General features: G+C 38.9%; 1 protein-coding gene across 8 annotated transcripts in view; it reads left to right on the forward strand.

Annotated features, from left to right (window-relative positions):
* ablim3 (actin binding LIM protein family, member 3) overlaps positions 1–23,001 on the forward strand; it is a 343,093-nt gene that overhangs the window by 152,282 nt on the left and 167,810 nt on the right. For all 8 annotated transcript variants that reach the window (XM_043703813.1, XM_043703816.1, XM_043703818.1 and 5 more), the window contains exons 3-4: positions 4,526–4,709; positions 18,091–18,206. In XM_043703813.1, coding sequence (XP_043559748.1) covers positions 4,526–4,709; positions 18,091–18,206 — 300 coding nt within the window. The remainder of the gene's footprint in view (positions 1–4,525; positions 4,710–18,090; positions 18,207–23,001) is intronic.

The following is a 23,001-nucleotide window of genomic DNA, read 5'->3' on the forward strand; positions in this document are numbered from 1 at the left end:
CCCCCAACAGGGGTGACAACTTTGATATAGGACATTTTTCTGCCATCTTCACTATTTCCATTGAATTATGGCTTTGTTTGTCCTGCAGGAGAAAGTTAAGATCGAGTGACTTGACAAATTCCACGTGACTCTCTTGTCTGCACATATGTCCGTCACACATGCAGGCCCATCAAGATACAGTAGGTTGCATCCAATTGTCTACTCACATGAAATGTCACCTGCTGTGGCTCCAAGTGTGATGAGCCCTGAGGCTGATCACATATTCACTTACGTAGCCGAGCCTTACATTCACACAAACACATAGTCTGATGCCCAGCTGAAAGACAATCCCATGCCACAAAGATGCTTAGCTAGAAGTTGGAAGGGTATTTTTAACTATTTACCTCCACTGGACCCAATGCTTTCAATATGTCGCATGCAAAATTTCTCTATAAACTCTATATAGTCATCTTGGTCAGGTGAGAAGAATTCATGTTGCCATTGTTAGGGAAGAGTATCTCTCTGGCCTTGAGGAAAATCTAGAGGGAGCTATTGCTGAGCTATGAGGCTAGTCTGATGTCTCCAAAGCAATGAGGAAGAAGCTTGGATGTGGTGGCGATATCCTTGGACAATTAAGGTTAATAAGTAATGGAGTACCCTAAATACCCTAGAAACACTTCTAATGCAGTTCCACCATCTAAAGACATTGTCTCTTCAGCCACTGGGCACCTGAATCATGTTTGAGAATAGTTCATTGCTTGTTGCCTTTGAAGAAAATGGTATTTTTGCTGTTCACAAATATAAAAACTCATTTACTATTTCAGGGAATTCATTTTTAACCAAATTGTTGTTGAAAAGTAAAGAGCTAACAACTTTTTATTATGTAGCTGTACACTCTCCTGTTCTTCAATTTCTGAACTGACACTTTAAACTAGAGGGATTGGATACCTCCCCGCCCACCACCACCACCAAGAATTTAACAGTGAGTGAATCTTTTCTTCCCTCCTGTTATAATCCAGCCAATGTTATCACTGGATCAATCAGAATCCAGAATTCTGACTTGATAGATCATAATTTGTTTTTTCTTAAGGTATTCACAGATGGAAACGTACTACAGATTTTGCTTTAATAATAAAACAGAAGTTTAATACACAAAAGAAATGAAGATAGAGTAGTATAAACCAAACCATTTACATATCATACATGTTGAAAGATTTCAAAACACACAATAAAAATACAATCCTGTTAATTCCATTAATCTCCCATACAATACTCAAATGCCTTTCTCTGTCCCACATAGATTTGACTTAGCCATAACTTCACTTCTGGTCATGCGATACTGATAGCCCCTTCCTGTTTTGTCATATAATTGAACTTAAACTTTCTCATCTTCAAATAACCCCTCCAGGATTTAAACCAAACACTTCTGGTCTGGAACTTTTAAATTGACCTCCTTACATTGAAGTAACCTAATCTTAATCATTTTAAACTGAGGTTTTCCTGTTTCAAGAGCACCTGCTTTATACGTCCAGCTTTAGATACAAACCCTGCAGAACTCCGCAGATTAAAATTTTAAAAGTCTGTTTCCAAGCAAAAATCTTTGCTCTAAGCCTCTCAAAAAATTTCAGAATCCTCTATCTGAAAACTTTGTGTGCTACATTGTTTATCTGTTCATAAACCCTTTCACTGTAAACAAAAGTCTATTACTCTCCAAACCTATCTCTGTCAGATTGATTTTTAAAAGACATCACTGTGACCACAGTAATATTTGCAAGTTAGTCATTAAACACATTTGGATATATAGAAAACACATATGCCACTTGTTCAAAATTCAAACTCAGCAATGCATGATATTAGTGTGTATATATCAGCAGCCTACATCACACCTGCTGGTAAATATATTCTGGTATGGAATGCATTTTTATAGATACCTGTAAGTTTGTCATTTTCAGTTGTGGCACTATCAGTGTATGACAACATAAGTGTTTTGAATTCATAATCTAGTCAAAGGTATAGGTATTCAAGACACTTTGGTTGCCTTCCTGTAAAAACAATCCAAAACAACTCAGGGAAAGAACTGTTGTTGGCGTCTGCCTAATAATTTTGAACATCTATTTTCTTTTTTATCTTGCTGCCACAGACCAAATAGATTGCAGTCATTGATTGCATTATAAATGCAGTACTGTGATCAGTACAGTTTGCTTTCAAATCAGAAGCAGAGTTAGTAATAAGTGTGGTAATATTTTCATGGAGTTGTTATTTCTAGTGTGCCCTGTCCTCCTTAGGAATATTTGTTGGGATTTAATTCCTAGATCTCTGAAACTTTGCTTTGATGACAACCCAACCATTATATTTAAACTTTTAAAATAATAGCTACCAAAGAATATAAATGATGAAAGGTTGTTACAGAATATGGGCTTTGATACCAGGAATGCATTTTCTTGTGAACTGCCTTCAGTATCTTTTGGTTATTGAACTGTTTTGCAATGAATTGGACATCACTGTTGCCATCACTAAGACCATCTATTTTCACCTCTGCAAAATCACCCAAAGTTTTCCCTATCTTAGCTCATCTACTGCTGAAACCCTCACTCACGCCTTTATTTCCTTTCAAGAACTTGAACTACTGCAATGGTTGGTTTCCATATTTTAACCTGCATAAACTTGAGGTCATCTAAAACTCTGCTACCTGTGACTTTGCGTGCAGAAAATCACTTGCCCCATCACTTAATACAATGTTTCTTGCTCCAGCAACACATTGATGTGTATATCCTCTTCTTTGTGTCCAGGCCCCTCTATGGCCTCACTGTTCCCTATCTCTGTAACCTCTGCTAGTTCCACAAACTTATGAGATTTCTGTGTTCCTCCAATACTGGCTTCTTATGCCAGAATTCTAATTCTAATTTCTGAAACATTGGTGGCCAAGCCTTCAATTCCCTAGTTTAAAAATAACCTCTGGAATCTTCTTCCTAGCCCAAAACATTGACTCTGCTTTCTCTCAATGGGTGCTGTCAGATCTACCCAGTTTCTCTAGCAATTTATGTTTATGTTTTTGTTTATTATTGTTGATTTGCAAATGTGAAGCATCTTGGAATGTTTTGGAACATCCACTTGTTAGTTTTGCATTTGATTGTTTTGGTTCTTATGCAGTCATAGGGCAGTGAGTGATCATAAGGTTATTAGTAGGTCCAATGAATCCTGTAGACTGATGTAATGATATGTGGTTTTAGGAGAGATTTGTCTATCTGGTTTTCCTGAAGACGGGCATTGTATACCGGGTGCTGAGGTGTGCTTTGGGTTATTTTTGCATTAGGTAAAAAAGCATGAGCGGGTGGACTCAGGCTTACATAGACCCAAAATTTTAGTTATACTTTCAGTTATTGACATTGGGATTTTTGGAGTCAAAGCTGCTAGATACAGCTCTCTCGTTGCTACTGCAAAAGCTTAAATTCTGTCTTCTAATAGATTCATTCTGTTGGTGTTCCTTCTCCTGGACTGGAGGAGATAGCAAGTAGGGGAAATCAGTTTTGCTGAATTTTCCTTTGCCAAGGGTGTATTTATAGGATGCTGCTATATTGGAACATTTGATGAGTGGTAGTTAAATAATGTATTATTTTGTGAAATACTTCAATAGAATTAAAGTTTTGACAATTCATTTTCTGTTTGTATTTTAACTGTGGAGTAAGAATAATGTGTGTTTAGCTTGAAGCATAGTAGTTTGACCAATTAAATCACATCTGGAACTCAGCATTTTATACTGGCATTTAAATAAAGTTTGAGTCTAGGCTATCTTCTTGATATGTTTTGAGGCAGGTAGGCCTGGCCCATAACACTGGGTTGGTGATAAAAATTGGATGTGTTCAACAATTAGGTAGATCCAATTGCTGGGAGGTTTCATTAACCGCAAGGTTAAGGGGGTTCCAAATGTGGAGTAGGTTGGTAAAAGGTAGAGGGTGTGTCTTTTTTCATATTGGTCTAGCAGCATCTGTGAAGAGAAATCTAAGTTAACATTTCAGGATTGGTGACCTTTCCTCAGAACATTTCACCGGGCCCGAAACATTAACTTTGATTTTCTCTTCATAGGTGCTGCCAGACCTGTTGAGCTTTGTTAACAACCTCTGGTTTTGTTTCTGATTTATAGCGTCCAGAGTTCTTTCAGATTTTGTCATTTTTATATTGTAATGTCATAATTATACTTGTTCACGCTCACAATTTTGTGACATGATAGTAGACAACCAAAAATTCTGTTGAATATAGTGAATTGTTTTGTTTTTCTTTGAACTATCTTTATTGAAGAGACAAAAGTTACATTAGTCCTTAAGTTTCTAGTATTTAAAATTCTGATACTCATTATGTCCTTTTTTTATAGATGGAGATTAGTTTGAGTTAAGTTGGATCAGATTGTGCCAACTACAGGAACAAATCAGCTTATATAACAGCATGGTTTGATCAATAACTTATTTGAAGTATCCAAGTAAACAACTATGCTGAGATTTAAGGTGCTGCATTGAGTGTATCAGTTAATGTAATTATTACTGTTTTACAGTTTGTGGTTCCGACTTGGCCCAAGCAAACTTCTTCTACAAAAATGGAGAATACATCTGCACATTGGATTATCAACGGCTGTATGGCACTCGTTGTGACAGTTGTGGAGACTTCATTGGTGGAGAGGTGATCTCAGCTCTGGGGAGGACATTTCATCCAAAGTGCTTTGTCTGCACAGCCTGCAGGTAATTTGAAGAAGAAATTGTTACTGAGCATGAATATAAAATTTCTTCAATAGGATTAACAAGTTATGTTTTTACAACCCAAATCAGAAAGCAGGGCTGAATATTAGTTATTTAAAACTAATATCGAACAATACTTGAATGTTACATTTAAATCCACCTGCACCTTTCCTTTATATTCTTTGGCATTGCATTTCTTTGTAACCTTCTTCCAATTCTAATCAAAGGGAAGCAATTTGTTAACTGGCTGAATAGAAACAGCTCAATGGCAATGTTGTTGCATCCTTAGAAGAAGTTACTGCTTCTGTCGAGAAAGTGGTGGGCAGCTGTGTCCCTAAATACTGCCACCTGATTGATCATCATGTGGAACAGCAAGCAGACAGTAATCGGTTTTAGTCTGGAATAAGGCTGTGACATAGAAGTTGGAAGTCACTGGTAGTGTTGTATATGCCGTAGCGCTTTCATCCAATTTGTGCTGCAACATGTCAGTAACTGCTTACCAGCTGAAGCGCAGCCTCCTCATATACTGTTTCCCTATCATGTTGAGACACATCTCTGTCATTTCTAGCATTCCTGCAGCCTTTGGCATGATGGAATATGCTGCAGTCAAAAGTTAGCTCTCCAACAGCATTTTAGGATTAAACATTTTCCAAACTCAGAAACTCATTTGATCTTCTTTAACATAAGTGGGGTTCCTACTTAATATGAGTGTTTTCTCTGCTTCATATAAGTTTGCACATTTCTTTTGTCTAGATGTATTTCAGAATGACCAAATCAAACCATTAGAGACACCAAATTCTAAAGGCTTCAAATTCATCTTCATATTTATTGATTTTAATCAACCCTGAAATCATTTCAGGCAGCTTTTAGAGACACGTAGGAATTAAGATTCATTGAAGTTAGTGGTTCATAAATTCCCTACAGTGTGGAAGCAAGCCATTTGGCCCATCATGTCTGCACCAACTCTCTAAAAGCATCCGACCCAGACCCAAATCCCTACCTTTCCCATGGCTAATCCACCTAACCATCACATCCCTGGACACTGTGGGCATTTTAGCATGGCCAATCCACTTAATCTGCAAATCCTTGGACTGTGGGAGGAAACCAGAGCACCCAGAGGAAACCCACACAGACACGGGGTGAATGTGCAAATTCCACATAGGCAGTCACTTGAGGGTGGAATCAAGCCCAGATCCCTGGTGCTGCAAGGCAACAGTGCTAACCACTGAACCCACCATGCCACCCCAGAGTCACCCATATCACCAAGATCACCTTTCTAGTCTTGTTTACAATTTAGTAAGTGACTTGTCAATAAAGTCCTACTCTAGCATACTCAGACTCTGCTTTCTGGCAAATCATCAAAAATCACAATTACTGATTATTGACCCAGGGCTTCACTATTTCTTCCTTATACTCATCAAATGTTTTGTATTTTGTGGGTATAGTAGCTACTCCATTGGTACATTGAGTGCACAGGATATTTTCCCATTTGGAGACTGTACTGTCACTAGTTATGTGCAGTGTGATATGTTTACATGTTGCCAGTAAGCAACTGTAACATTTGTGCAAATCATTGAACGTTCAATGACAATGACACTTTCCGTGGTTCACTGCTATCTTTACAAGTCCAAGTGTTCCTCCTAAATAAATTTTCCATTCCTTAAAAAGCATCAAAAGTTTCAGGTCAGCAAGGCAAACCACCTGTTGCTTACTATGATCTTTTTTTGTGTCTGAGTTTTGATTTTAAATACAGAAGCAATAAGGATTGAAATATCAAAGCTCCTTCTTCAATCTCGTATTAACAGCATGAAAAGATTATTATTTGCAGTTGCATCATGATTAGCTGTTACTTTTTCCATCACCACTTCCAAAATTGTATGCATGATGAGTGACATTTAAAGGCATATAATTTAATCAACGCGTTGAAAAATAGTTGAAATGCCAAGCCCTTGGAATATTAGCAATATGAGAGGGCAGCACCATATAAATCAACAATGTATGTTTTCTCAGAAGTTGAGAAGACATAGAAGATTAAGGATATTTTTCTTCTAATTATTAGCTCAACAACAATAACTATAAATGGAACGTTATACACTATAGTGCAACGTAGCACTTACTTATTAACTGGATAGTTGCAAAGATATGGACCAAAAGGAATTATGACAATTAAGCTGTGAAGACATTCATTGTGGTGAAACACTGGGGCTGCTGCTCTGTGCAGCTGTTTGCCGATATAGCGCACAGAAAGCAGCAACAACAGGTGCACCTGTTTCCACAGGAACAGATTTAGCCCTATCACTGTGACAGTCACAGCACTGAATGAAGCAATGTAATCTCAGCACAAAATCTGTGTGGTTCATTCGAGATGCTGGGTGGAATTTATTAAAAGCAACTCAGATCCTAAGGGTGGAAGTGGATACCACTTCTGGTTGCATGTAAGGAGCTGATACACACAAATTCTAATTAAAAGGCCCAGTGGCAGACGGGATAGACATGTCGGATTATTCATTGGTGGAACCTGTTATCATAGTGATAAAGCATGAGGTCTATAAATTGGCTATAAAGGCTGGCTGTAAACACCCCATGAACTGTACATGTTCAAAACAAAAATTCACCACTATCTCACAGGGTGTGATCCTACCACGTGGTGGGGCTTCCTCTTATATACTCATATAGAGTCATACAGTATGGAAACAGAACTTCGCTGGCCATGTTCCCACTTGCCTGCATTTGGCCTGTATCCCTCCAAATCTTTCCTATTGACATGTATTTAGCCCAATATCATTTAAATGTTGTAAATGTATCTGCATCCACTACTTCCTCTGGCAGTTAATTCCGTTTGGTATGCTTTCAGGCTGCACTAGGTATGGTGGTGACTCCTTTATTGTGAAGGAAGCATGTTCTGAGTTTGCATTTGGTCTTACACAAATGTTCATATTTGTGTCCAGTTTTGTATCTTACTCTGTAGGATATGCCTGAACATGCACACTCAGCAGACCCTTCTTTATATGTGTAACAAACGACATTGTCCAAAAATCATTCAATAGAGATGATTGAATGGATTAAAGGCACTCAAGACCTTGTAAGGCTGGTGCAGGATCTGAATTCTCTATCATGGTTTGCTGATTGATGTATTTCCAATTCCAAGCAGAGTTATTCAGGACCAAAAATCATTAATTAAAGAGTATTTCAAAGGTTTTCTACCATTGCTCTTGCACAAGGTGACAGAGGATACAGCCTCAGAGGTAGTTCTGAGATGGAGGCTAGCAGATTTTGAGAAACATTCTGAACAAACAGCAGAGTTCCGGAAATGGCACCATTGGTCATCTAGGGTGCCATATTCTTGGGTGAATAATGTAAATTATATATTAGATTGTGCCTGGTATCCCTTGCACATCTCTGCATGATCCTTACATTCTGTAAAAACTCACGAACATTCATGGTTTCCTCCTCAAACTCATCCAATTCATCCTCATCTGAGCAGGAATGCTGTTCCTTCCTCTCATCCTAACCCAATGGTTGGAAATATTGTGCACTACACAGAGGATTGTGACAATTTGTGGTATTCCCTGTGATGCATAATGCATAATCCCTCTGAAACTCAAGGCAGTGAAAGTGCTTTTCAGCAGGCCAATGGTTTGATCAGTGATGGTTTATGTAAAGGCATGTGCTGCAATGCACCACCCTTGCATTACACTGTGGAGGTATCTCACTGTCATTATTCAGCATCATAGGGCATTGCTCTTGTTACCTCAGATCCATCAACCTGTATTAGGGCCTCAAAAACTTTTGAGAGCTACAAGTTGAGCAAGTTGTCATAAGACCTGCCCAGGAAATCAGTACAGACAAGTATCATTCTTTACCTGACAGTATGTGTTCACGGTAAATGAGTCATAGTCATACAGCACAGAAACAGACCCTTTGGTCCAACCAGTCCATGCTGAACATAAACTAAACTAATTCCACTTGCCTGCTCTTGGTCCACATCACTCCAAATCTTTCTGTTCATGTACTTATCCAAATGTCTTTTAAATGTTAGTTTGTTCTGTGGTGCTCTAACGACTGCATGAGGGGAATTGATAGCCCCTAGCATTCTAGAGAAATGAGGAATGGGCACTGAAGTGTAATCTCATTGTCACTTGGCTATCCTAATCTGTGGAGTAATTGATGAATTCATTTGAATTGACCACTTTTTTTATGAACCTGCGTAGAGTAGACTGTGAAATGCCACACATGCTGCCTGTGGTGCCTTGGAGACAACAGCTGCTGATAAAACTGAGCTCTGCAGTGATATGGTTCCCACAAATTCACATAGCTGTACATTTTACATAAGATCACACATAGCTATATGACCAATTCCCAAGATAGCCTCCACCATCCCTGGCATCACCTTGCCAACATTTGCAAAATGTTGGTCCTCATTCCGACAATGCAGTATATGGAAGTGCCTCTCTTCTATGATGCCTTCCCTTCTGATGTTAACTTCTGCTCTAGTTGATAGCAGCCCTCCTTTGTCACATTCTATTCTGCTGCTCCTGAGAGTGCAAAAATATTGAGTGTATCAGATCTATAGTGAATCCTCTAAAATTACGGTATGAAGAAGACAGAGGCGCAAGTAGGCTCACAGCATTAATGTTACTGCTCAGCAATGAGATTTTCAAAATCTCCCAATGGGCAGATTCAAACTTTCTCCATCCTCCCCTAAGAAAAACCCATTCTGCCTTTCTTCTAACGTGCCTATCAGGGGGTCCATAACTATATTAAATAACATAGGTGACAGAGCGTCACCTTGTTTTACTCCCCTCAAAATGGGAATATTCCCCGTTTTGCATTTATTGCCCTCTATTTGGGTAGTGTTGTTATTATATAAGTCTGATATTAATGTACTGACTTAGCTGAAAATGTGTTGCTGGAAAAGCGCAGCAGGTCAGGCAGCATCCAGGGAACAGGAGAATCGACGTTTCGGGCATAAGCCCTTCTTCAGGAATGAGGAAAGTTTGTCCAGCAGGCTAAGATAAAAGGTAGGGAGGAGGGACTTTGGGGAGGGGCGTCGGAAATGTGATAGGTGGAAAGAGGTCAAGGTGAGGGTGATAGGTCAGACTGGGGTGGGGGCGGAGAGGTCGGGAAGAAGATTGCAGGTTAGGAAGGCGGTGCTGAATTCGATGGATTTGACTGAGACAAGGTAGGGGGAGGGGAAATGAGGAAACTGGTGAAATCCGAGTTCATCTCTTGTGGTTGGAGGGTTCCTAGGCGGAAGATGAGGCGCTCTTCCTCCAACCGTCGTGTTGTTGTGGTCTGGCGATGGAGGAGTCCAAACACATTTTCAGCTCTGATCTCCAGCATCTGCAGTCCTCACTTTCTCCTCCTGTACTGACTTAGGTCTGGACTTGTGTCAGCTTCATGTCTATTTGAAACAATTGTCTGCACAAAATCAAGAAGCACCCTTCACATGGATTCCATCACTAACCACCCTCCTTCTGTCACCTGGAATTTGTATTGATCATCCTTGGCTCACTGAACATACAACTTCCCTCCATCACTTTTGATCCTGTGACGGTCGCAGTGGATGTACTATCTCTCTCTTTGGCACTATCCCTTTCACCATAGACAAATCTCCTCTTATCCTAGACTCTTCCTTTACTGGAACTGACATGTCCTTACAATCTCTTGATTTGTCCTTTGAGATCTTTCATTATTGCTGTGCTGATTAGACCTGAAACATGCCTCACTGACCTCCCCTGTTTAACTGTAGCTTTCAGATGACAAACACTGCCTCACTTTGACACTGATGACCAATTAACTCCGCCCTTTAAGTTGTTCAGTTTGCATCTCCTAAATGCTTCCCCAGTCTAATCCTGACCAAATCCAAGTTACCAGGCCCTTCCTGTGGGACATTTCTGTATCCCAATGCTGGCCTCTACATGTTGTCCCTGCTGTATCACCTCCCTTATGCCAATTCACCCTTGACCCTCCAGACCCTCCATCAAAGCTGGCAGATTTCTTCTGTCCTTCCCAGTACTGCAGTTTGGCACATCATTTTTAAAATATCATAAAACAGAAGGATTCAGAGTAATCATGGAATGCAAGTGCATTGAAAGCAGGAACCTGAAACCAGACAGCTTGACTCCACTGAAACATTACTAACTTCATCTGTACATCTCGACATTCCATTGAGAAAGCATGGTTTTGGCTCCTGTCTGTTGAAGTCCTCTTCGCCTCCCATACTCTTACGGGTTTCATTAAATACTGCCTACAGTGTATGAATTAAAAGAAGTATTATTCTTGATTGGAATTTTAACATCAGCTATGCTTCTATATTGTGAGTTAACTCTTTTTACAGTTGCAGTGACCAAACCATCAACATTCAAACATTTTGATGGGATACAACCGGAACCACAAACCCATGGGGATACAAGTATTCTACAAAATGTTGCTGTCTGAGGTCATGAAATTGTTTATGTCTAATATAGTACAAATTTCCCATTTTATTATAGGTATCTAATTTATAACATGTTATGGAATGAAAAGAATTAAATCAACAATATGGAAAATTCAAAGGCCTGTATTTCAGAAATTAGAAATATTGCGGATTGCAATTTAATGATCTTCTGAGTATTTAAATTAATTTAATTATATAGAATCATAGAGATGTACAGCTCGGAAAGAAACCCTTTGTTTTAACTTGCCCATGCCGACAGATATCCTAACCTAATTTAGTTCCATTGGCCAACACTTGGTCCATTTTCCTCTAAACCCTTCCTATTCATATACCCATCCAAATGCTTTTTAAATGTTGTAATTGTATCAGGCTCCACCACTTCCTCTGGTAGCTCATTCCATACACGCACCACCCTGTGTGTGAAAACATTTCCCTTTAGGTCCCTTTTACGTTTTTCCCCTTGCACCCTAAACCCATGGCCTCTAGTTCTGGACTCCCCTACCCCAGGGAAAAGAACTTGTCTATTTATCAATCCATGCCCCTCATGATTTTATAAACCTCTATAAGGTCACCCCTCAGCCTCTGATGCTCCAGGGAAAACAGCCGCAGCCTATACAGTCTCTCCGTGGAGCTCAAATTTTCCAACTCTGGCAACATCCTTGTAAATCTTTTCTGAACCCTTTCATATCTTTGAGAACAACATCCTGAGTGCAGTGACGTAGAGCTTCTGTGTTACTAATGTGTGCTACTGATGTATATGGAACTCAACGCTGAAACCAAATTGTTTCCCAGAAATGAAAAAATAAAATAAAGGAATATTAACCTTAATTGTATTTGTACATAACCAATTTGATATACTAAAGTGTCGTGAACACTTGGCCCTGTAAGAAATCTGTAAGAGTGATGTTAAAAAGGTTAGTATAACTGCATCGACTGAATTAAATCCAAGATATTTATCAAATCCAAACTCGATTGAGTTGGACTAAAATATATTTATTTGGACAACAACATTTTAATTAGAACTAACTTGCCCTTATTTAGGATTCAGAACAGCCTCTCCCATTAAAAGTAACAATAGATCCTATGGGCTCTCTTCATGCACAACACTACTTTGTTTGTCTCATAAAAAAATTTGTACGGAAGCTAACCTCAGCAAAGGGAGCCAATGTTTTGATTTCTTCCTTCTGGCTGATAGAGTACAATGGTGTGCTGCCAGATTTCAGAATGGCTTAACTAACGTACATATTTCTTTCATACAGTAATTTAATGGATATATGATTTTTTAAATAAAAGGACATAAGTAATGAATAAAGAGAAATTTGAAAGAAATGAATTACACATTGTTTTAATTTTGAATGTAAAGATAGCAATTTACAAATTAAAATGGGGCAAATGGTAAAAATATAAATATAATCTTTCACCAAAATCTACCACAGGAGTAACAAAAGCAGAATATTGATTATTTGAAGAGATCTGTGAACTTTGAATGCCAATGGAGTGTCATTAAGATTTTCAAAAGCCTGAGAATATATGTTGATGCGGAAGGCAGATTGGAAAGGTGTTTGATGGAGTCTTTTGCTTTGCCCATCTCTGGCAGGATGTCCAATTATATTTGTTGGCTGGGTCTCCTATGTGTACGACAAGTCTACTGCTGATGCCAATCACCCAACTTTGGAAGCTGACAAGTCAAATACTTATCTTAGGAGTGTAGCAGCTTTCAAAAGGGAAGGCTGGAAGGCTGAGGGACTAAATAGTGTTGAAGATATTAATAATACAGCATTCCATGAACAATTTTTTGGTTTAATGAGATGGAACCTTTAAGGCTTGAAGATAAAAAAAATTACTAGCAAGCAAAATTTAACTCTTTTTCTCAGGTTCAATGTTGATTCATCTGTAAAAGTAAACTTGCATATGTTGTTTTAACAGTTGTAGTTCAGTGAAAGTGTCACTGGATACCCATTACATTACAAGATTTCTACTATAATTCAGGCTTGAAATATTGGATTGTACCTTAAAAGCAGTTTAATTCTTTTCAAAAAATGTTTGCCTTTTTGACAGTAAAATTAAAAGTGGTTATCCTTTAAGAATCAGACCCTGCAGCTATTATCAGAGTTTGCTACTTTTGAATCATCTGTTATGACAGAAAATCCAATATCCTGCTCTCTGTGGTGTCTCAGCTAAAATTGGGACTGCAACTTTGCAAACAATTGAGGAAGTCTTTGAAATTTGCATTATGTCTTGTTGGTGCTTAATGCCCCAACTACAGATCTGTACAGCTGTCTGTATTCACAGAAGCCGATGCTGTTGATTGTGCAAATTCTTTGATGTCCAAAGTTGTTGGCTGGTTGGTCTTCAATTACTTTTCCAACTACCTGCCATTTATGATACCACAAGTCTTCCTTAAAGATGGCCATTGTTGCCAGCCAAAATAGGATTTTGCATCCAACAAGTATTTTACCTGATGTCAAGATTAGTGTGGTGCTGGAAATGCACAGCAGGTCAGGCAGCATCCGAGGAGCAGGAAAATCGAGGTTTTGGGCAGGAGCCCTTCATCAGGAATGAGATCACTTTCACCTATTTTACCTGATGTGGCCATGCTTACATTAGATCCTGTACCATAATAGATTAGGCACAAATATTAGCATTTTGAAGTTTCCAAAAGGCATTTATTAGGGCTATTATTATGTACAAACATTACATTCACATACAATTAAGTAACTGAGTTAACATTGAACAAATTGGTTATTACAGACAGCTTGCTTTCAACAACCTTTAGTGTTTCAAGTGATCTCTGGTAAATTAGAGTATGAGACATTTTTTCACTCAGGTCACATGCTATGAAACAATGATGATATAATGATCATGTTGCTTAAAAATATATTGAATTACTGACTGTATGACAATACACAGGTTACCTTTCAGCATTCTCTGACAGCAGCTAAGGTTCTCTTTTAAATAACAAGGAACGTCTTTAAACTGCATTAATGTTGAGGAAGTCATCTTTGCAATCTTGATTGAGACTTGAGTAATGTTGGTGCTTTGTGGATTGCTTGATCCAATTTAAGCATTTTAATTTGGTATTTGCCTGTTTCTGGTAAGAGTGCTAGCTGATTAAATCGAGATTCATCAAGTTCAGTCAGGAATGTGACGACCTTCAGCAATAAGTTAGTAGGAATACTTTAATCCATTGAATTCCCTCTCATGATCTCTCACAGTCCTAAACAGGGTTAAAGTAAGACAAAAAAATCAGCCTAATAACTCCAGAGGGAGTCTGGGAAATCTGCGAACAGGAAATTATGGAAGATTGAAATGAAATAGATTCCAGGACTCAGATCATTGAAGTAGAAAAACAAAGTGCAGAAACTAATGTTTATAATATTTACTGCTGGGAGGGAGGGTGGAGAGTCAAAAGAGGAGTAAAAGAATGAAAGATAAATGAAGAGAAATGCTTTATGAAACCAAAACCGTTCACAGATTTGTGAGTTAGGGAAATCCTAAAGGAATAATTTTGTTAAGCTTAACAAATTTAGGGAATAGGAAAAGATTACTACGTGGTAGAGTTGGTGTGCTATCCAAAAGAAAAGCATCTGTTGTTTGGTGGAGAAGGATCCCAAACCAGTTTCATTCAACTTACAGTCCAGCAGATGAACTGTTCCCCCGTTTGCAGATGTTTTCATTTAATCTAATTTTTACAAAATGCAATTGTTCAAATCCTGATTCTTCATTATAGAAAATTTTGAGTGGTACATCCAGAAATTAAAGTTCAGTCTTGTTACAACAAAATTAGTTTTGAAACTTGTGATTTAATATCATTCAGAAATAAGAATTTGCTCCCATAGCAATTTATCACATTACAGACCTTGTTTTCAATGTCAGCAGATGTAAGGTTTGATTAATATAGATACCTCACTCTGCAGGGTATTTAAATGAACTCTAAGAGGTCATGTGTTCAGAATGTGACCCCTATTGATAGGAATCAGTTCAATGGATCAAAATTTAGAGAATGAACACCTAGTGAAGGAAAGTAAATGACTATGAGTAGAAGTGCAAAGTACTTGAGGATGGAAATTAAGAAAAGATGTATTCTATAACGGATAGTTAATCTGCAAAACCAGATTCAAGCTCAGGGAATAAGTTAGTGTATGGATGTCAATCTTACTGCTGCTTTTCATTTTGCTGTTTTAATGTATAAAGGCTGTTTGGATTGAAATTCAATTATGTACAAATGCTTTTCCTAGTCGGCCTCTATCATGATGCACACACCTCGTAGGTTTATATCTTAAGCTTCACTTTGATAAAAGCCTCATGTTGAACACATAGGCGTGTTATACATTTGAAACATGGTGTCAGACATCAGCTGAAATTTAAAAGAAGCTCAGCATGGATAGGGTAAATAGAAAAAGTCTTTTCCCTGGGGTCAGGGGGTCTAGAACTAGAGGGCATAGGTTTAGGGTGAGAGGGGAAAGATATAAAAGAGACCTAAGGGGCAACTTTTTCACACAGAGAGTGGTACGTGTATGGAATGAGCTGCCAGAGGAAGTGGTGGAGGTTGGTACAATTGCAACATTTAAGAGGCATTTGGATGGTTATATGAATAGGAAGGTTGGAGGGATATGGGCCAGGTGCGGGCAGGTGGGACGAGATTGGGTTGGGATATTTGGTCGGCATGGACGGGTTGGACTGAAGGCTCTGTTTCTGTGCTGTACATCTCTATGGGTCTATGAGCTACAGAGCTGTGAGCTATCACTGAAAAATATTTTTTAAAAAGTGAAAACACTTTTCAAGATAAAATTACTCAAGCTTTTCCCTTACAGATCCTGATCAAATTACGGTGAATATGAGGCAGAACTGACAATTCTTCCATGAACAATGGCAGGGTTATACAATAGCTACAGATTTGTTAAGTAAACCAGAACAAGTAGCAGTCATTGAGTCAGAGTCACAGATTTTCACCACTGTTTGAAAGAGACTTTCAAAATACATTCTACCTTAAATCACAGCTTGCTTTCTTATTAGAAGTAGCTTCTCTGTTCCTTGTTACAATTGACATTGACTGTCAGTTTGAAGACACAACTTTCCTGCAATTAAGTCCTTAAATTCTTCTGCAGGGCGATAATTTGTTCTTGTGGCATAAAGCAGCCAGTTATCAAGCAGTTGTTAAACAGTTTTGTTAATGTAGCTTTGACTCCTTCTTTTCCCAGACTGGCCAAATACTTGCATTTCCTGCAAAACAATTTGTCTTTGCCCCTCAACAGTTTATTCGAATCATAGCTATTGTTGCTTTTTTCAATCCATGAACAGCTATTAAAGTTCTGAAGTTTACACTATCACACCAATGCAAAGACTAATATCATGCTGCACACCAACTACTTTTCAAATAGAAGAAAAGCAGCAGAAGCCAGAAATAATGACAAGTGAGAGTGAAAAAAAATGAAGATGAAACAGAAGGAAGCCACTTTCATTTTGACATGTCCAGTGGAGATTTACAAGGATGATCCCTGGAATGATAGGCCTAACATACGATGAATGGTTGAGGATCCTGGGATTGTATTCATTAGAGTTTAGAATGTTGAGGGGAAGTCTAATAGAAACCTACAAGATAATGCATGGCTTAAAAAAGGTGGACGCTGGGAAGTTGTTTCCATTAGGCGGGGAGACTAGGAACTGTGGGCACAACCTTAGAATTAGAGGGGGTCAATTTAGAATGGAAATGAGGAGATGTTTTATCAGCCAGAGAGTGGTGGACCTGTGGAATTCATTGACACGAAGCGCAGTGGAGGTTGGGACGTTAAATGTCTTCAAGGCAGAGATTGATAAATTCTTGATCTCGCAAGGAATTAAGGGCTATGGGAGAGTGTGAGTACTTAGACTTGAAATGCCCATCAGCCATGGTTGAATTGCGAAGTGGACCTGATGGGCCAAATGGCCTTACTTCCACTCCTATGTCTTATGGTCTTATGGGCTTATGGACAAAACTGCTAAACCGTTGAGAGTGTTGAGTATTAGAAAGCCAGTCAGGGTACAAACTTTCAATGCTCTCAACAAAAGCCTGCTAAAGTAGCAATTTGGGACTTGCATAGAATATTTGTCACCTCAGTCAAATGCAATGGAAGTGGATGATCAAAAATATCATTTCAACTGAAGATACCTGCACACAACTGAAGAACTGGTTCCCCAACTGCAAGCAGCTGATCAGAAAAAGCTGAATGCACCACCCACACAGATTATGTATCAACCATCAGACCCAGAGGTCCACAGAAACCCAATCACAACAATGAAACATAAACATCATTGAGAGGAATAGTCAATGAAAACAACATGCGCACATGCAATTAAGAGGCCAGCATAATTTAATCATGAGGTGTAAAATGCATAGGTCGAGACACATGAGAAGATGAGCTGCTAAATCATGAGAATAGTAGTATATATAGTTGGAAACCTGGGTAACTATCTCAAAATGGCCTGATATTTGGATTGAAATGTAATCACGCACAAATGTTTAGCTTGATCTGACATAGTTATGTGACCTTTAGCCACGAGGCATTACACTCTAAGCAGACATCTTACACTTCACTTCAGTAACATTCTGTATTGAACACACCACTATGTTGGACCTCCAAAAATCAAGACCAACAATCTCATTTAACCATAGTCAAGTAAATGTAGCTACAATATTGAATGTTTTTATTAATGACAAGATTAGATATGTGTATATATGCTAATTGAACACATCATACAATAAATTAAACTCATAAGCATACAAGAGGAGACAATTATTCAACAGCATATATTCATGGTTAGAAAGCAGGTGCCATTCTTCAGCCTGCCTATTGATGTGGCTAAATTGGAATGCTATTGTAAATAATTATACTTTAAAGAACATGTAAGAGTGATGGTTAGATGGTTGCATATACTTTGTTTAAAATCCTTGTTATTCCCCTTTAGGAAACCATTCCCAGTTGGAGACCGTGTTACTTTCAGTGGGAAAGATTGTGTATGCCAGCAATGCTCTCACACATTGATTACTGCTTCCGAGCCAATAAAGATTCATGGACCCAGTCGTAAGTATTATTGTTTTTCTTTCTTATTGGTTTAACTTCCTTTGTGTGTTTAGATCATTCCTCTTTGTAGCCTCACTTATCTTTCTCTTCTGCCTTTCAATCCCAATTTGCAACTTAATTCAGTCTCTTTTGTTACTCGGAATAGTTAATTCAGGGAAAAACATACGGAATTAAATTCCTGAATACTGAGATTAATACAGATTGCAAATTAATTTCAGCATGCAGAGCTGGTCTTTAAGATAACATGCAATATAATAAGTCTCATTTCGAAGCTAAAATGCAGCTCATGGTGAGTAAGACTTGGCAGTTTGTTACTATTAATAGACCATTTGATTGTCTTGATAGGTGGTCTGTGTCTTTGGGGAAAGGGACTATGTTGTAAATGCTTGTAGGAAAGGATTTCAGACTCTCTGCCTGAAACCTGGAAAATATCAGAGTTGCTACATCTGCCTTTCTGTTTGGGATACAACCCCTATGTGTGTTCTACCCAACTTTGTTGTGTGAATGCAGTATTTTCAGTATGCATCAGATTACAGTCAGCAGAGCTACTTATACTAGTCTGTATGTTCCAAGCGTGTACTTGAAGAGGCATTGGCTTGGATCTTCGTTCCCGGCTCGAGTAGCAGGAGTCAGGAAATTAAACAGTTTGCTTACTAACCACAGGTGAAACTCAACTGAATAGTGGGATCTTGTCTTAGACAAGAAAATTGAGCCATGTTGGGTGTGGATGGGGTGTTGGGGTCTTTGAAGCAGGCCTGACCCCACCCTGAATCTGTAAACAATGGGCACAGATCAGAAGTTACTACAGGGGCTGCTGAATGCAAAGACAGCCTTTTTAAAAGGATCATCTTGATTCCCTATGAATTAATCACTGCTGTTTTGTTATGAATAAGGTCTCTGATTGTCCAGACTTCAAACAAGATCATTTATACTTTAATAATAGCTGAGGAGCCAATAAGGTCGTGCTGAAATCCAACAGACTATAGCTTTGACTATAGTGCCTCTACTATTCAGAACACCAGGAGGGATATTGATTTAACAACAAAGAATAGCATTTAGGTTATACGATGAAACATGGCAGTCAGGTCCAATTAATCATGGGAGAGGCCCTGTGTCGGTCTGGCAGCACTGGGTAAACTTCTCACCAATTGAATCTGAGGTGGATGGACCAATCTGACAAATTTGCTTGATCATGTTATGATATTAATTCGACTCACTAATGATCCAGTTGACATCCACTTTCCTTGAATCCATCAGAATTTAATTGCGTTACCTGTGGACTCTGAAAGCAATCCACGGCCCTTGCCTCTGACCCCCGCCCTCATGTCCAACTGTCCTGATACCCTCCTTCCATGATCCCATCCTCAAAATCCCTATCCTACCCCATTAGCAGCTGTTGCCAATTCAGAGAGCACCACCAATGATTGGCCTGAAGCTCTCAATGGACACAATCCCTAAAATTCTGGGGATGGCTTGATGTTCACCACTTATTCACCTGACAGGGCGTCACACAGGGAAGAAATGTGTTTTTTTTTTCAAATTGCAAATATTAAGTTTAACTCTAAGTTAGCAAGCTGCACTCTATTGAATTGTGCATCCAACTACAAGTGATAGTTATGAGGCATCTGCATCCTCACTTCTCATTCTTTGCCTGTTGTTTTACAGCCCAGACCTTTAAGCAATTTTAAGCCTGCAAGCAATCATGTACAGATGGTATAGATTTGTTTGTAGGGATTCTGCTAGTTATTCATGTCTCTGGGTTTTGATCAACACGCAAGAAAATCATAAAGAATACCCACAGCTCACCAAGGATAGAACTTAGTCTTCCTAACTTCAGTTAGTACTTCTGGTAGGTAGAAACACTCTGGGGAATGATGCCCTGAAAAATAGGCCTTCCCCACAACCCATGACTGGCTTCACAGTTGTATGTACACTCCTATATAGATTTTCATCATGCATACCGAGAAAAATAGAAAAAAATGGTGCCTGCTATATGGGAGAAGCTATTTGGCCCATCATTTGTGTGTCAGCTCACTGCAAAAATAATAGAAAATTAATCAGATTAATCAAGTCTCTCCATATCGTTCCTCTTCAAAATCTAATCTCATTTTTTTGGTAACAGTGATCGCTGGCTCAACTATTCCCTTTGGTCACCCATGTGCTAACAATTATCGAAGTAAAAAAATTCCACTTAACCTCGTCCAGAAACCTTCAAAAAACCAGCAACAATCTGTCTGGACATAAATTTTCATCATTATTTGACCTTTCCACGACCTAGTGGAATGAACAGTTCTTACAAAGTATTTGCTATGGGTGTGTTTCATTATTGGCATGACATTGGAGCCAGTAGATTAGGTTAACTCCTCAGCAAAACCGTCTTTTGAGATCACCTCCCTTTAACAAATGACAGACAAATTACTTACCTCACCCAGCATGATCATCTTCAATTTAAATCTTTATTCCAAACTCCAGATAAACCGAACAAAAACGTCCACAATGTAAGCCAACCCTGCTGTGTATTCAGAAAAGGGTCCACTTCTGGGTTTCCATTTTCCTCAATTAGCCTTCTACCCTTTACCCATTACTAGCATTGGCAGTCACTAATGTTTGAAGGGATCAGGATGGCAGGAAAATTGCAAAGGGTTATCATAAATCCCCTCGTCCCATCACTTCCCTCTTGAGGGGCCAGGAAGTGCAGCCTTTTGCCGTTCCTACTGGATGGGAGAAAGTACATGCCAGTCAAAGTGGGAATATGGTGGGTCAGCCCCTTGCACAATTTATCCAGATTTTTATTGACTGAATCTCTTGTCATTGGCTGGTAAATATGAGGCAAGGTGTTTTGAAATTAGGAAATATTTTTGACAAGTTCTGAAGGTGAAAGGAAAACAATAAGTGAGAATTTAGATACATTGTATCATGATAATTATGTAGATTCGCTGTTTCATTAATTGAAATTCCCATTTCCATAGTTTTCTATGGAATATTGCAGGATCATTTAGCTTGGTTGATCATTAGAAACCACATAAAGCTTGCAAAAGGGCAATGCTATTGCTATATGGATATTCTTGAAAATATGCAACTTTTTATCATATGCAAAGCATTCAACTCCTAAATAGAGAATTATAATCAAAGTACTCTAGCATGCATTTGATTTTCAAACTTTATTCTTAGTTTAACTTGCAACCTTTCTGACCTCGGAAAAATGTCTGATTTGCTTCAAAATGAAACTTTCCAAGCTGACCTTGGCAAGAATATTTTCCTCTGTTGCCTGACAACTGGCAACCAAGGGAAGTCTAAACATGTTGATGGTTAAATTGAGATCCTGAACTGGTAGGTTGTTGTTTGGCCAAGGCAGGATATGGTTATTGCCATTGTATCCTCACTTCATATTAGTTTGAGAACTAACATACTTCCTGTCAAGTAATACATTGTGCTGAAAATGATGTATTTCCACCTTTCACCCATTATATTCAAAATTCAAAGTATTTTATGACCTGGCTGCAGGAAAGAAAACATTTTAAGGAATTTCCTTTTAAAATATACGTTTCGTCATTCATCCATGCAGTGCTCTTAACTTTCAAATCCTCTCACATCAGGGACAGATTACTAAAATGTATTATTCCATTTGTTGTCACAATCAAGAACATACCTGAGAAAATGACTTTGTGTCCATGTGTGAGGGATTCCATGTTCCAACTCCTTCTAAATTTTTGTCTAAACTTTCACCTGAATCTCTTGGCGAACAGTGATGATTGTTTACCTTGTTACCATCTCACAAACAAGACAATATAGTTTTCCTCAACTGAGAAATATTTTGCAAACCTCCTCACAGCCTCTTTGCCCAAAAGGAAACAGCCCTAAGTGCCCCAAATGTCTGCCTGCAACTGTAGGACTAGATTTTCTCAATTGGGTCTTGACGCCAAGTCGGTTTCAAAACCAGGTCAACAACCAACAAAGAAGCTGTCTCTGGAAACTCTGTCAACTTAAGGACAGAAGGTGAACCTGGGAAGTGGGAGACACAGGCAGGGGTTGCAATGTGATGCAGGAGATTCGATGTTTCAGGCCAGAGCCTTCACCATTCCAGCAACACACTCTCAACTCTGATCTCCAGCATCTGCAGACCTCACTTTCTCCTAGTCGCACTGTGATAGCCTGGGCCAGCAGGCCCCATTGGGAGAGTGGTGCTGCTAAGGCAAGCAGGCCAGTGCCAAGATGTTTCAACTCAGAGGCAGCCTTGGTTGCTTCCAGAAAAGTCCACGACTAAAGAGGGCTGAAGCTGGTAGTACCTTTATGATGGAGGGAAAATCCCATCAGGAGAAGTGATAGGTATGTTTGCAGCCACTGATCGCTATGGCCCTGTCTTTAAGACATTAAGCTTCTGAGTCCAGTGATTAGCTGGTTTAGTGCTGGATATCTGCCTGAAATGAGCTGACAGACTTTGCACTTGGGTGAAGGTGGGCTACTCCAGCAGTGGGAAAATTTTGGTGTCAGCTCCTAAGTGGGGCCTAATTGGCTTCTCACCTTGTGGAGTGAGCCATCAATGCTTTTGTGAGTCAACTGCGAGGAAAATTGCGGTGGTAGAATTGCACCAAGGAGCCCTCAAAATACAGTTTTTTATCTACAAACTTGCCAGCATTATTCCATACGTAGTTTCCCACCACTATGGTCCTCTTATATTTCTCCATAACCAGGTTCCAATAAATACACAAATCTAACAACTTAGATAATCTATAATCACAATGTAGTTCGGTCACAATGTAGTTCGGTCACCTTATTCCATTCGAACTATATATCT

Source organism: Chiloscyllium plagiosum, chromosome 14 (assembly GCF_004010195.1).
Source record: "Chiloscyllium plagiosum isolate BGI_BamShark_2017 chromosome 14, ASM401019v2, whole genome shotgun sequence".
In the NCBI taxonomy this organism is placed as follows: Eukaryota; Metazoa; Chordata; class Chondrichthyes; order Orectolobiformes; family Hemiscylliidae; genus Chiloscyllium; species Chiloscyllium plagiosum.